Source organism: Protobothrops mucrosquamatus, unplaced genomic scaffold (genome assembly GCF_001527695.2).
Source record: "Protobothrops mucrosquamatus isolate PMUCROS unplaced genomic scaffold, P.Mucros_1.0 scaffold5192, whole genome shotgun sequence".
Lineage (NCBI taxonomy): Eukaryota > Metazoa > Chordata > Lepidosauria > Squamata > Viperidae > Protobothrops > Protobothrops mucrosquamatus.
The window spans coordinates 23,646-37,429 of record NW_015391060.1 but is presented as its reverse complement, the minus strand read 5'-3'; the positions used below and the strand labels follow the sequence as shown (position 1 = coordinate 37,429).

General features: G+C 38.6%; 1 protein-coding gene across 1 annotated transcript in view; it reads left to right on the top strand.

Annotated features, from left to right (window-relative positions):
- Window positions 1-12,543, top strand: part of LOC107299610 (telomere-associated protein RIF1) — a 25,990-nt gene extending 13,447 nt beyond the window's left edge. The window contains exons 19-27 of the mRNA XM_015828972.2: window positions 470-559; window positions 639-705; window positions 1,297-4,509; window positions 6,216-6,365; window positions 7,006-7,083; window positions 7,179-7,294; window positions 8,098-8,251; window positions 10,681-10,750; window positions 11,458-12,543. Of these exons, the coding sequence (XP_015684458.1) occupies window positions 470-559; window positions 639-705; window positions 1,297-4,509; window positions 6,216-6,365; window positions 7,006-7,083; window positions 7,179-7,294; window positions 8,098-8,251; window positions 10,681-10,750; window positions 11,458-11,660 (4,141 nt within the window). The 3' untranslated portion in view covers window positions 11,661-12,543. The remainder of the gene's footprint in view (window positions 1-469; window positions 560-638; window positions 706-1,296; window positions 4,510-6,215; window positions 6,366-7,005; window positions 7,084-7,178; window positions 7,295-8,097; window positions 8,252-10,680; window positions 10,751-11,457) is intronic.
- Window positions 12,544-13,784: the final 1,241 nt, after the last annotated feature.

Sequence of the window (13,784 nt, the reverse complement as noted above, 5' to 3'; positions counted from 1 at the left end):
CAAGGGGCTTTCTAAACCAGACTTTTGTGTAAAAAAGAGTTCACCATAAAACACCCTTCTCCACTTGGTGTCCTCTAGATGTTTTGAATCTAGAAATTTTCTAGAATTCTCAGCTAGAATTATTTTTAAAAAGAATGGAGAATAGAATAGAACAGAATAGAATAGAACTGGAAGGGGCTTTGGAGGTCTTCTAGTCCAGTCCCCTTCTCAAGCAGGAGAACCTATACCATCTCAGACAAGTGACTGTCTAGATTTCTGGAGGCAAGCTGTTCCACTGGTTAATTGTCCTCACTGTCAGGAAGTTTCTCCTTAATTCCAGGTTGCTTCTCTCTTTGATCAGTTTCCAACCATTGTTTCTTGTCCTGCTGTCTGGTGCTTTGATGAAGAAAGAATTCAATTTCCTCCAACGTACTCTTCAGAAATAAAAGTTTGGTTTATTGTGTGTTCCTTTCTGTACATTTTTTTTCAGGGACGATATTCCTGTCATGTATAATAATTTGGATACATCTCAAGATGCTGTTCTGTTTTCCCAGGACACCCAAAACCATGAGGATTCTTTGTAAGTAATAAGTACCAGAAGAGAATTCTAAAAGGGTTTTGTATTTTTAGTGCATCTTAACCAATGATCTTTGTTGTAGGGAGAAACCAATCGTAGTTGACATAAAGGAAGAACATGAAGAGAAAGAGGACAAATTAACAGCCCAGGTATATTTCTACGTTTAATGTTATTTGTGTTTGGGGTAATGGCATTTTTAGAGCTTTCTTGATAAAGGATTTGTATGAAAGGATATTACCAGAAATAAATCTGTTATTTTTTTTCTTTTCTTTATACAAAACTTAAGCAATAAAGCAGGCTTTCTGAAATATCGTGGAAGAAACATTATAGCATTATATTTGAGTGAGCTTATAACATAGTAAGATACATGTAGAATTATTTAGGCATGCATACATTGTGTGTGGTAATCCTGTGGTTTTGGATGTTCAATTGGAGAAAAATTCATTTCATTCTTGATAGAGCTGCTTATCTTTAAATAGAACAATGCAATACCATTGTGTTCTTATCATTTTCACTAAAGCAATACTGAACACGTTTAGAGACGGGATAGAAAAAAAATGACCGAAACCCAAAGTCTTCCCAAGTAATTAAAGTATCATAATCTTGTTATACAGATACATGGATGGGTGACTAGAAATCTCGCAGAATGCTTGATGCAATCATTTTGTAAGGAGGGTGGTATATTAACAATGCAAGCAGGAAACTCATAATATTTAATGTTGCAAACTGTTTAATTGCAGAAAAAACAGGCAAGAAGTCATCAGCTTTTCATTCCACATGCAGTAACTGGACATTACAAATCAAATGTATCTCAGGAGAAAAGTACTTCTACTGTTACCAAGCAAGCTAATACCCTTAAGAAAGAGAAGCTGGATCAGAAAAATGAGGAGTTGGATGTCAGTATTCCACTGCAATCTCCAACATCAGATTCTACTTTGAATGAAAACCCCCCTAATGGCAGCAGCAACTCCTCAACTTCTAGTGATATAATTTCAGCCACACCACAGGTAGCGGTGAACAGAAGGCAGGCTTTTGTAACTCTGGAAAAGTTTGATGACTTTGACAACGGACCTTTTGGTCCTTCAGTTTTTAGTAACATTTCTATAACATTAACAAGTCCATTTATCCAGAAGGAAAGCACGGTTCTTTCAGATGTCTCTCCGAAAGGAAAGCCAGACCTGGAGAATAAAAGTGGCTTAAAACTCAGAGCAAGAAAAACCGTCTCTGGCACAAAGAGGTCACGCTCAGAAATCTTAAATGCTCTAGAGATGTGTGTCAAAGCAAAAAGAAGTAAAGAGGAAAACACCACTGAGCCAAAATTGGAGTCTAACGACACAATTGAGATAAAGAAGCCAAGCCTTGGACAAAATAAAACTTCCGAAGACAAAACCTCAGAACAAATGCAGTTGGATCAAGAGGAAAAAATTCAGATTTGTGAGACGCATTGCGAGGATAAGCATGAATTATCTGTGGACAGGCAAGCAGTAGAACATTTGCTAGATAATCAGGCTCAGGTCCCCGGCATCAGGGTGGCTGACGGCACAATAATGAAGAGTAAACCCCTCCAGGACATGATTAAAAAAGAAAGTGCAGGGCCATATTTAGAGCACAGAGAGAATATTTCTCCAGAGATCGATGTTCATGAAGAGGCAGTGTCCGATGTTAACCAAAGTCTTGATATTTCACTTAACCAGAAAACATTAAGACGTTCTTTAAGACGAAAAGCAGAAACTGATGGAGCTGTAGATACTCAAGACAAAAAGGATAATCAACAAAAGGAGAAGCAAAAACATGATGAAAAAATTCTGCCAAAGAAGATGGCACAAAACGAAAAAGCTGAAACACTTGAAAAAGCCTCTGATGCACCAGTAAGTGTGGAGAAGCAAAAAGACAATGAAAAAATTCTGCCAAGGAAGATGGCACAAAATAGGGAGACTCCTGGGCAAAAAGAAAAGGCTGAAACACTTGAAAAAGTCTCTGATGCATCAGGAAGTGTGGATATAAACAGCACTACAGGAAACATAGACGCTAGAGAGAACAGCCAGGAAAAGTTGAACATGAGTCTTGGGAAATCTGAACGTAGTCCTGCCTCTGACTTTGAAGAATCAGGCCAGGATGCGCCCGTGGAGAAACTAAAAGTATTTCCACGTTATCATACAAGAAGAGCAGCTTCACAAGGATTACTTACCAATTTGGAAAAGTCTGAATCTGATAGCAGTGAAACAAGAGAGGAAGGAGCGAAGAGGAAATGGTTTGGGAAATTGAGAAAATACGATTCCTCTGGGAATCAAGCAAAGGAAGAGCCAGAGAGCCAAGAGTTTTGTTCCCAAGCTGCAGTAGAAATCCAAATCCGGTCAGTAGGAAAACAGAAAATACCTCCTGGCAGAGAGACAGAAATGCCTTCAATGTCTATTATTAATACAAAGGAAATCGGTACAAAGGAAGAAAAAAGTACTCTCCCATTAAGTCCCTGTGTGGACCTTAAGGAAAATGCAGGCACTTCACATCCTAGAGCCTCTTCAGATACAGGGAGAAGAAAGCCTACTAACAGGAGAGAATCCACTTCGGAGCCTATTTTGGAAAACAGGCAGGAACCTAGTACTCTTGACACACATTCTGTGGTACCTAACAATCCAAGTGGCGTTTCAGAAGACGATGCTTCTGCTATCACTGTCAGTGCCTTTCCTTCACCCAAGACATTTTTAGATATGTCTGAATGCCAGCACAAAAGAAGCAAGCGGGCAAGGAAATCCAGGAGCTGCGAATGCTGTGATGAAAAACTGTCTCCCCAAGTGGAAAAGCCGAAAAAGGCAAGCACTCCAGAACCAAAGTTAAAAGAACCAAGGAAGGTCCTTAGCAAAGTAACCGTGGCCCTGACCTTGATTCCTAATGCTGAAGAGATTCCTTTGGCAGAGAGGCTGAGCGCAGAGCCTTGTGCCACAAGCACCCCGCTGCCTTTCGTTGAGGACGGTGCTGATGTGAAAGAGGCCAGCACTGTTGCTGAATCTGTCAGTGGCATACCAAGAGACAATGCGCCCAATGCTGAACCGGAGAAATTAGCGTGGGTCCAAAGTGAATGTGACCAGCCAGTTGCAGAAATTATAGATCTTCCTTCCTCTGAAACAATTTCAGAATCCAGTTCAGTGGATTCTCATTCAGAAGAGCTCAGTGCTCAGGATCATTCTTCAGAACCAGGTTCAGTGGATTCTTATTCAGAAGACCTCAGTGCTCAGGATCGGTCTTCAGAACCAGGTTCAGTAGATTCTTCAGAAGACCTCAGTGCTCAGGATCGGTCTTCAGAACCAGGTTCAGTAGATTCTTCAGAAGACCTCAGTGCTCAGGATCCGTCTTCAGAACCAGGTTCAGTAGATTCTTCAGAAGAGCTCAATGCTCAGGATCCGTCTTCAGAACCAGGTTCAGTGGATTCTCATTCAGAAGCCATCAGTCCTCAGAATCAGGCTTTAGAACCAGTTTCAATGGATTTTCATTTAGAAGACGTCAATGCTCAGGATCAGGGTTTAGAACCAGATATAGAAGCAGATGTTATAATGGAAAGCAGTAATGACCAGAATGGTCAGTCGGAAAGCAAAACAGATACAGAGTTCAAAATTATCCAAATTGTGGGAACGCAGCCTCGTGAAAGAGTCGTTCAGAATACTGTAGGAGAAACTAGGGTAACATCTGCAATTGAGGTAGCAGAGCTGCAGGAAAATGAGACGAATGAAGAAGAAGGCGCAGAAGATAATGCAGCATATGCACCAAGTGAACTTCCAACCTTAGTCTTGGATTCTCCACCAAAATGTAAAGAGATTGATATTCTCTCTTTAGCCAAGGTCAGTGGAAGTCCTGGGACACAGACTCGCTTTCTGTGGTCCCCAACAGCTTCTCCTTCGACTAGCATTCTAAAAAGAGTAATAAAAACGGAACACGATTCATCATCACCTCCAAACAAGGTATTTTTATGTGATTTGTGCCATTCTACTTGTGATTATTTGCATATTACATAAGCTTCTTGAAACCCTAAATATATTTTTAGCTTCTTTGCCATATTAAATCCACGATTTGCTACCCTCTTAAGCTATTAAAGTCTATGTGGCATGCCTGAAGCAATAAAACTTTAAGACTGTGGGATGAAGGGAGATCTTTTGATCAGCACTGAAATATTCTCTTCATATCTTGGTTGGTTTATAGGTTACATTATATTAATGTAATTGCATATAGCCACTTGAACATTTATAGCCTACTTAACACATTTTTTATTCAGCAAATTATGTCTTCTGCCTGATGGTTGGGCATTTGAAGTAATTCATACAGAGCCTAAATGAAGTGCTAATGGCACTCAAACAATGCAATGCATTGGACAGAGCCCCAAATAATTTAGTCCTTTAATGGGTTTGGTTGTATAAAAATATACCTTCAGTTGACACCATGGTTAGTGAATATTGGGCATAGAGTTTACATACTTAAACAGTATTTTCTTTCTGGTATCTGCAGTTTTGTCAGGACATTATTTAAAGATTCTAATGAATAAAAATAATGATGTGTAATGCTTGAGTTAAGTTTTTGAAATTCCAATATCCGTATGTTTGTCAAAGATGTGCTGAATTTATAACAGCCCTTGTTTGCTACAGGTAGTCACCACGTAATGACCACAATTGGGATCAGCAACTCTGTTGCTAAGCAATGCAGTCGTTGCGTGAGAAACCATATGTCACGATGGGTTTACTGCCTCACTTCCACAGTTGTTAAGTGAATCACCTTTAGTCATAAAGTGAGAGATCACATGGCTGCGGCTTGCAGTTTTACTGCCAGTTTCCCTATTGACTTTTGCTTGTCGGAAGTCTGGAAAGGGTGATCACAAGATGCTGCAACTGTTAATAAATGCCAGGTCTGATTGTAAACATACTATTTCAGCACCATCATAACTGAATGGTACTAAACAGGACAGTCAGTTCTATCTGATTACCACTTAGCGAAGCTTAAATGCATATGTCCTTGTTAAAACTACTTACAAAGTGTTGTAATAAGTGAAAGAATCTCAATGAGTTAACAAAAGGTAGCACTGAGTATCTTTCTGTCCAAAGTATAATGCAAATCCATGGTCTCAAATGTTTAACCTGAATTTCAGTGAAATATAAAAAAAGGAAGTTCATTATTCCTCTCTTAATTATGTGCTTCCTATCGCTTAGCTTGCCCAGTACTGTTAGCAATACAGTTCCCTATTAGGTTGCCAATAGGTTCTGCCTGGTCAATGAAATACGTTTAGTATTGCAGTTTAAAACTATCACTGTAATAATGTTCAGGGGTACATTAATTCATTTGCCATTGTAGGGAGATGACTTTCCTGGGAGAGCATGTCCACTTTGTGGGAACTTAGATAAATTTGCTTTTACCAAAGATGCACACTAGCACGTTTAAGGTTCCTGTGATAGATTTCTATCTTTCTTTAGAGATAATACTAATCTAATTGTTTGTTTTTATGGAAGAATTGACATATAAACAAAATGTCTACAGATTTCCTTTGGAAGTTTTGAAGCATCAGTATTTTAAAACCAACATGTAGGCAATAGGAACTTCCAAGCCTTGACATTGTAGCTTTTGCATTTGTATGATATTTCAAATTTATTTAAATAGTAATTTGTCAAATATGTGTGAACAGAACCGAAGAGTCTCCTTTGCCAATCCCATCTACAAAGAAGAATTGGCAGATGACATTGACCGACGAAGTCCTGTACTTAGAATTCATCCTTACAATAATGACTCTCAGTCTTCGCGAAATGTTAAATCTTCACCTAGTCACCAAGCCAAGGTAGTACCCAGTTTATTCTTAGTTTTTTCTTAGAAAATAACACCAGCGATGCAGGGACTTTGTAATGAATTCATCTGTAGAAAAGCCTTATCTTGGATTCTGAGTATCTTCTGCGTTAGCAAAAGTTTCCACCACCACCACTTATACACCAGGGTTTTTCTACTGCAGATCCAGTTTGGCCAGCTACTTTATGCAAGCCTTTGGGACCTCCCAAACACTGTACAATATAATACAAGAAAACGTGTAGTTGCGAAGCAAACATACCTATTTATGTACAGAAAGGACTTTTTTCATGTAGGGTATGTTGATTCTAAAATTAAATTATAATTGCACTCCGTTGGTGTGAAAAGACATAGCATGAGTTGATTCTTCTGTCGCTATTACATGGATTACCCATTCTGTAGAGCCTTAAGTCATTTCAACAGTAAAGAATTTTCATTGTGAGTGTTCTTTTTTCCTAACTGAGCTAGTTTGTTGAAGAAGTATTAACTGCCTCTGGAAGTATGGTCCCATTGAATTGGCCTTTTTCTTAAATAAAGGACCCCAGTTTATTGTTTTGCTTGCAAAAAAAAATAAAATCACAGGGTTATAGATGATTCCTATGATTTTAAGCAAACTTTTTTCCTCTTTTCCTATCCAGCTCATAACCACTCCAACCAAAGGATCTCTGTCCCCTGGAACCCGTAGCCATAAATATAAGAGCTCAAAGAAGTGTTTAGTAAGATTTGCATCCCTTTTCTGTATCTCATCTCAATTTCTCCCATGCTCAGTTCTTAAACTTACCCACATTCATGATTTTCTCTATTGCTTAAGATGACAGAAATGGTCACGGAGCCAACAACGGCACCTACAGAAAGTGTATATCCTGCCCTGGTGGGCTGTAAAGCATCTGTCGACATAATTCTGCCTCAAATTACTCCAAACTCTTGGTAAGCAGGACATTGAATCAGGTTGTTCGGAAAAAAGTTTATGTGCCAGATATCGGTTTGAGTGTTTCTATGTTTAGGCAGTGCTCCTAACAGGTAGAATAATGTGTCCATTTGAAGTTAATCACTAGCAAGCAGCAGATGACAGGAATCAACATTTTAAGGGTACATTGCATTCCTGATAGATTCTGGGGCAATTGTTGAATTATATGTGTGAAAATGTTCATGGGAATATAGTTACACTTTTTTTCAGTATATTGAATCTCATTGTATTGAACTCACTCATTTTTCTATAAAGATGTATTGTTACGTTGAAAATACAGCTGAAGAATATATATTTTGGATAGACAGAAAATATATACAAAAAGTGCATCCCATTTTTGTATGTATTAGCAAAAAATTCAAATTGTGCCATATGAGTGCCATAAGCAGATTCCTCCGTACAATGTGAATATTTCCTCATCTTAAATTTATTCTTATCGATACAAAATTATTTTAACCCAGAGGATTTTCTTTGAAATTTGAATAGGAGGTAAAATGCCCTTTTTTGACACATAATTTGAGCAGAAATATTACGACCTTGTACACTTCAATTACTTCTTTTGGGATAGTAATTTAAAGTGTCGCCTATTTTTGCAAATGTTTCATATATAAGGTGATTGGGGGAAAACATGCTACCGTAATAGGTACATAAACTTATAATCTGCACTGGGTTAGAGCCTGTATTGAAGTTAATGCACACCTTTTAGATGGTAAGGTTATATTTTCCATGGCACATTAAAACTCCTTCTTTCCCTTCTCTTTAGGACAAGAGGGTTAGGACATCTGATTCGAGCAAAGAATATCAGGACAGTGGGCGACTTGAGTTCTCTCACCAGAGCTCAGATCAAAACTCTTCCTATTCGCTCTCCTAGAGTTTTAAATGTTAGAAAGGTTCTTAAAGGCTACCATGACCAACAGGTAAGCTTATTTGCCCTTTTCAATTAAAATAAAGCAAAAGTGGAAGAGTCGCCTTAAATAAAAGTTGGTTCTCCACAAAAAGAGCAGTGGGAGAAATAAACAAATTATTTAAATAATCTGGAACTTGCAGTTTGTGGGAAAGAAGTAAGGAGGACATCTTTGTTTCTGCTTTTTCTGACATTCCCCCATCCCCAAATTGTATTGAATCACAACTGAAAGACTTAAGTTTGGAATGATTGCCATACCCCTCAGCAGTTCATTATTATGCAGCTAAAAAGGACTTTCACCCACCTGGTTGTGGCACAAGATCAAGTAATTTAACGCCCATGTTATTTATCCCCTAATACTGTTTAATTTCCCTTTCTCCCTTTCCACAGTCACCCACAAGATTTTTTTATTTTTGAGCCATTTTATTTTAATCATATTCTTTTACCTGAGGTATTTTGGATTGTCTCTCGGGCTTATTCACTTGTAAGACTTCTAGAGGGCTCTTACAGGCATTCAGATGAAAATCCAAGGTAGTATCCATACATACAAGGAAACCGGGATGAAGACAAACTGGTCTTTTTTCTAAGTTCAACTCTTCAAGTGATACCTGAATCCACTCAGTGCACACCTTTTGACTTGATTCTGTTAATAGTGGTAGCATTTAGGCTTATAAGCCCAAAGTCCTTTACAGCAGGGCTTTTCAACCGGTGGGACATGTACATTGGCACCTGGCAGGTGGTACCTGACCCTGCCTAGCCTAGAAAAGCGTAGCGGGGGAAGGGAAGGAGCTAAAGCGGCACAGGACTTGCCCTGAGAGAGTCCTCAGGAGCTGCAGGAGGAGGGGGGCCGAGACAGGAGAGGCTATAAAACAGTGGTTCTCAACCTTTTTAATGCCGCGACCCCAACCAATCATAAGTCGAGGACTAAACCGGTCGTAAGTCGAGGACTACCCAACCGGTCGTAAGTCGAGGACTTTCCCTGCCCGGGAGCGCTGCGCATGCATGGTTCCGCCCCCTGCGCCGGCTGAGGCGTAGCTGGCAAGCGGCAGAGACAGAGCAGGCCGACCACCAACTGGCCCAGCCCAAGGGAGGTAAGGCACCCGCCGGAAAGGGGGGAAAAATGGCGGACAAAAAAAATGGCAGACAGCCTTGCTTGGTGACCCCCATGAAATGGTCGATCGACCCCAAATGGGGTCCCGACCCACAGGTTGAGAACCACTGCTATAAAAGGAGGCAGTTTTGGCGGGAGAGGGAGAGAAAAAGACTCCGGAGAAAGAGTCAGAAGAGAAAAGGCTTTTGTCAGAGAAGAGAGAGAGACAGGAAAGGCTTTTGGGGAAGTGTGTGTGTGACAGGCAGAGAGGAAAGGCTTCTGGGGAAGTGTCTGTGAGGAAATGCTTTTGGGGGGAAGTGTGTGTGAGAGAGATGAGGGCTTTTGCAAGCAAAGGGTGAAGAGAAAGAGAGGAGAGGGAGAGAGGAAATGGGCCCGACCAGCCACTTGACCATCAAGGCAGTGTTGCATATTAATGAATATTGAGAAATTCATCATACATTTGTCAGTGTAAAGGGAAAGTGATTCTGCAAAGGAACCGCCACCAAAGAAATTAAAAACAATACTTTTTTCCTTCTTTTTTTTTACACTTTGTAACATTTTATTAGATTATAGAATAAAATACAAAAGCAAATAGAAGGGCAAAGTGGGAAGGAAAAAGGGAAAAAAATGTGTGGGGGAGAAGGGAAAAAGAAAAGAAAAGGCATTGACTTCTGACTTCCTCTGTTGCAGTAGAAGGAAGCTTTAACACTGAACCTCAACTTTGTACTTTTCCATAATATTACAAACTAGCCATTTCTATAACAACAAACGAATCTAACCAGTAAAATCCAAAATCCCCCCCCCCCTTTTTTTTGACACCTTGCTAAGCACTGGTGGTACTCAAATATTGTCATGTCCTAAAAGTGGTACATTCTGTGAAAAGGTTGAAAAGCCCTGCTTTACAGCACTCTCTGGGCGGTTTACAATGTAGAAGCATAATTTGCATATGGCCCCCAACAATCTAGGTCCTCGTTTTACCAACCTTGGAAGGATGAAAGGCTGAGTCAACCTTCAGTCCCATCAGGACTGAACTTTAGGCTGTGGGCAGAGTTGGCCTGTAATATTGCACTTTAACCACTACACACCAGTACACTTATCATTTTGATTTCAGGAACTAAGGATATTTGTGGAGGCCGTGCTTAGGAAAACGTATGGTATGCCAGAAGGCAGGTTCCAAACACAGCTTTTAAGCATTGGCAGAACCTTCGGCTTTCTGTTTTCTGCATTTGTGCAGAAAATACTTGTATGATTTTACAGTGGCAAAGAACCACACTTACAGTTTTATCTTTTTCATCTACAGATTGAACAGTATTATTCTCTCTCCCCCTCACCTCACCCTTTAATATGTGCAGGTAAAAGCTCGTGGAATGGAGCAAATGGATGAGACATTATTCTCTGCAAATGAAAATGCAGTTATGGCAGGTAAATATCATTTAAACCTATGCTGCATGTTTTCTTGAGTTTAATATAAAGTGTAAGAAAGCATGCTTCTATGTGATTTGAACCCCAGGTGAAACTGAATGCCCACGTATCTTATGGCAGTATCCTTGTTATTATTCGATTGCTCTGTTTCTTCTGGATAATTAATGTATATGGTCATATGATTCTTGTATATGCTGAAGTATGCATTTATTGATGGTATTTCTATGCTGCTGCATTCTGAAACAACAAAAATAAAGGCCCCAAATATCAGAAAAGTAGCAAATGCACAAAGTTATACCAATTTGATTGCCGTTTTCTTCTAAACCTATTCACTTGATCCATGACCTTTGACTTTTCCCAAGTACAATAACATTTTATCTGAAAATAATATTAATAAAACATTGTGATTGGCCGCGGGGCCTTTGCTAATCGTGTGTGTGTGTGTATGCGCATGCATAATTGTGCGTGTGTGTACATTCCAAGAGCACTAACCAACTTTTAGGAGGTAAATCATAAAAAGAGACTAATCTCTCCCAAATACTAATATTTCAGACTAAATTTTCATCTCTTTATCCTGCTGGCTAAATCTCTCCAGTTAGTGGGTGGACCTACCTACACGAGCAAGAGTTACAGTATCTCTGTCTGAATGGGCTTTAATTTGGTCTCACCTAGAATGTCTTTGCAAACCGGTTTTCTTTTCATCTTAGACGTATGTGAAACAGAGATCTCCAGCACGGGAGAGTCATCCACAGTAGACATTTGGACCCTGATTAACCTTCTGCTTGACCAAACCTCTCCTGAAAGACTTCTACACTATTCAGGAAATGAAGTGATTGAAATGCAGCAGAAGATTTCCAGCATATCAGACTGCATGATTAATAGCGTTAAATCTCGGTATGAATTGTTATAATCGTATGACACCAATTTTTAAACAGTTATTTAAGTTTTTGAAAAATACTTTTGATTGGGCAGTTTTGTTTTTAAAATCCACATTTTAAATTTGAGATTAATATTTAGTTTCACAAGTTTTCAATTTAAGATTAATAGTTAGTTTCCTGTAACTTGAAGCAAATACAGCATTGGTGTTTAAATATTAAATATTAAAGATCCAAATTCTGTGGACTTGCATTTTAAGTTTTACTTTTTTAATTGCTGCTATGCACAACTTCCAAAATGTGTAAAGATGTGCAGTAATGACTGTGAAACATGCACAAATATGGAGCAGTATATTTTTTATAAGTGTTTTAAATGAAAGGGCTTTGGGCCATCATCAGTGTTTGAAGCCCTGGTTTTGTTGTTCTGACTAATGTTTGAAGTGTTAATTCATTTACCAAAATCTTCAAAATCAATCTTCCAACTGATAGTAGTTTGGAAGGTACTAGTTTTATAGCTCATTACCATATTAAGAAGTATGGTGCTTCATTAGCATACTAAAATATCTCAAAGTTTTTCATAGGACATAGTCTATTTTTTCATAAATGTAGTATGCAGAAGAAAAAAGTGTGTCAGTGCATAATTCCAATAAGAAATTCTCAGGATCTGACCACATGCTCTTTGAATTTTTATATACCACAAAGGATTTATTTGCCCCATTCATGAGTCCTATATGAACTGGACATAAGAATAATTTTGTATATTATGTATAGCTGTACTAAATGCAAACGCTCTAAATTATATCTGTATGAAAGGCAGCATCTAACATGCTTGAATGGGAGGAAGTTTGTATAGAGCATATTTGTGCTTTTTAATGTTGACACCCACAGTGGGATAAATTTATGTTTTAGGAAATAAATATATATAAATAAAATATATAATTGATTGAATAAAATGGTTGTCGTTATTTTGGGGAAGAACTGTGTTCTGTTGAGGTTAAAATTAGTTTTCTGAAAGAGAAAGGATTTTAAAAAAGGCATTTAAACTGCGTATTAATAACTGACGTGTCAAAAGTACTGATTTGTCCATTGCAGGGAAAAGGGACAAGGGTGAATCAATAGGTTTGGGCCTTTGTAAAGGTTAATAGAAAGGGACTTCACAACCAAATTAATCTAGCCATTGCACCTTCTGTGATTATATGGTGATTTAATTCCAGTTTTAGTTTTTCAGCATAAATTGGTAATGAATAATAAGATAGGAGAGAACCTAAAGACAATAAAAGACTATCATTAAGGTAGGATTATGCTTTCAGTATTTAGGCAGGCACAGGCCATATAAGAATTTATAAGCCAGTTCTGCAAACATTATTAAACGGCGTTGTCCTTCATCTATTCCAAAGAACCAACACAAGAATTTCCACCGAAGTAGATTAAGGGAGAAAGCCCCCATGGTTTAAAATGTCAATGTGAAAAGTATGAAAATTCTGCCAGATTCCAACATATACTCAGTTTCTGTTAGAGTTTTACAGTTTTCCAGCGCAAAAATAAGCCCAAAAAATAAGCACACATTCAAAATGAGCAGGAGGCATGGTTTAGAAAAACTTTTATCTATAAAACATATATAAACATGATACATACAGTTTCATTCAGCTCTGGGGAACATCAACAACTCAACTTGGAGATCAGAAGAAACAACACAGAGAAGACTAAGACACATCCAGACCTAGGCTGCATCATATACGTCACATAGCCAATACTGTGTCTTAATCAAAAACAGTTCTCATTGGCTGGGTTGTTGCTATGGCTATTCCGGTTCATAAATACACACTGACAGTTTCTATGTTTGTTGAGACTTTTGGGATAGCCTGAAATCTTAATATATGTGGGCTCAGCAATCTCTTGTTCAATTGTGCAATTAAATATCAGAGTTCAACCTCCCAGGATTCCCCATTGTAGGTTTCAAAATGACCACTGATTATCTAAGAGATTGCCGAACTCAACATATGTTAAAAGGTTAAAAGTATGGAGTTTTAACACATCGAAGGTCTAATAGTCTCCTGTGTTACCTGCACCTGTGCAATCAACCTCTCTTCATCACACTGCCCCCAACCCAGTTTTAATCCAGGATCAGTTTAGTTTTGCATCTGATGAAGTGAGATGCA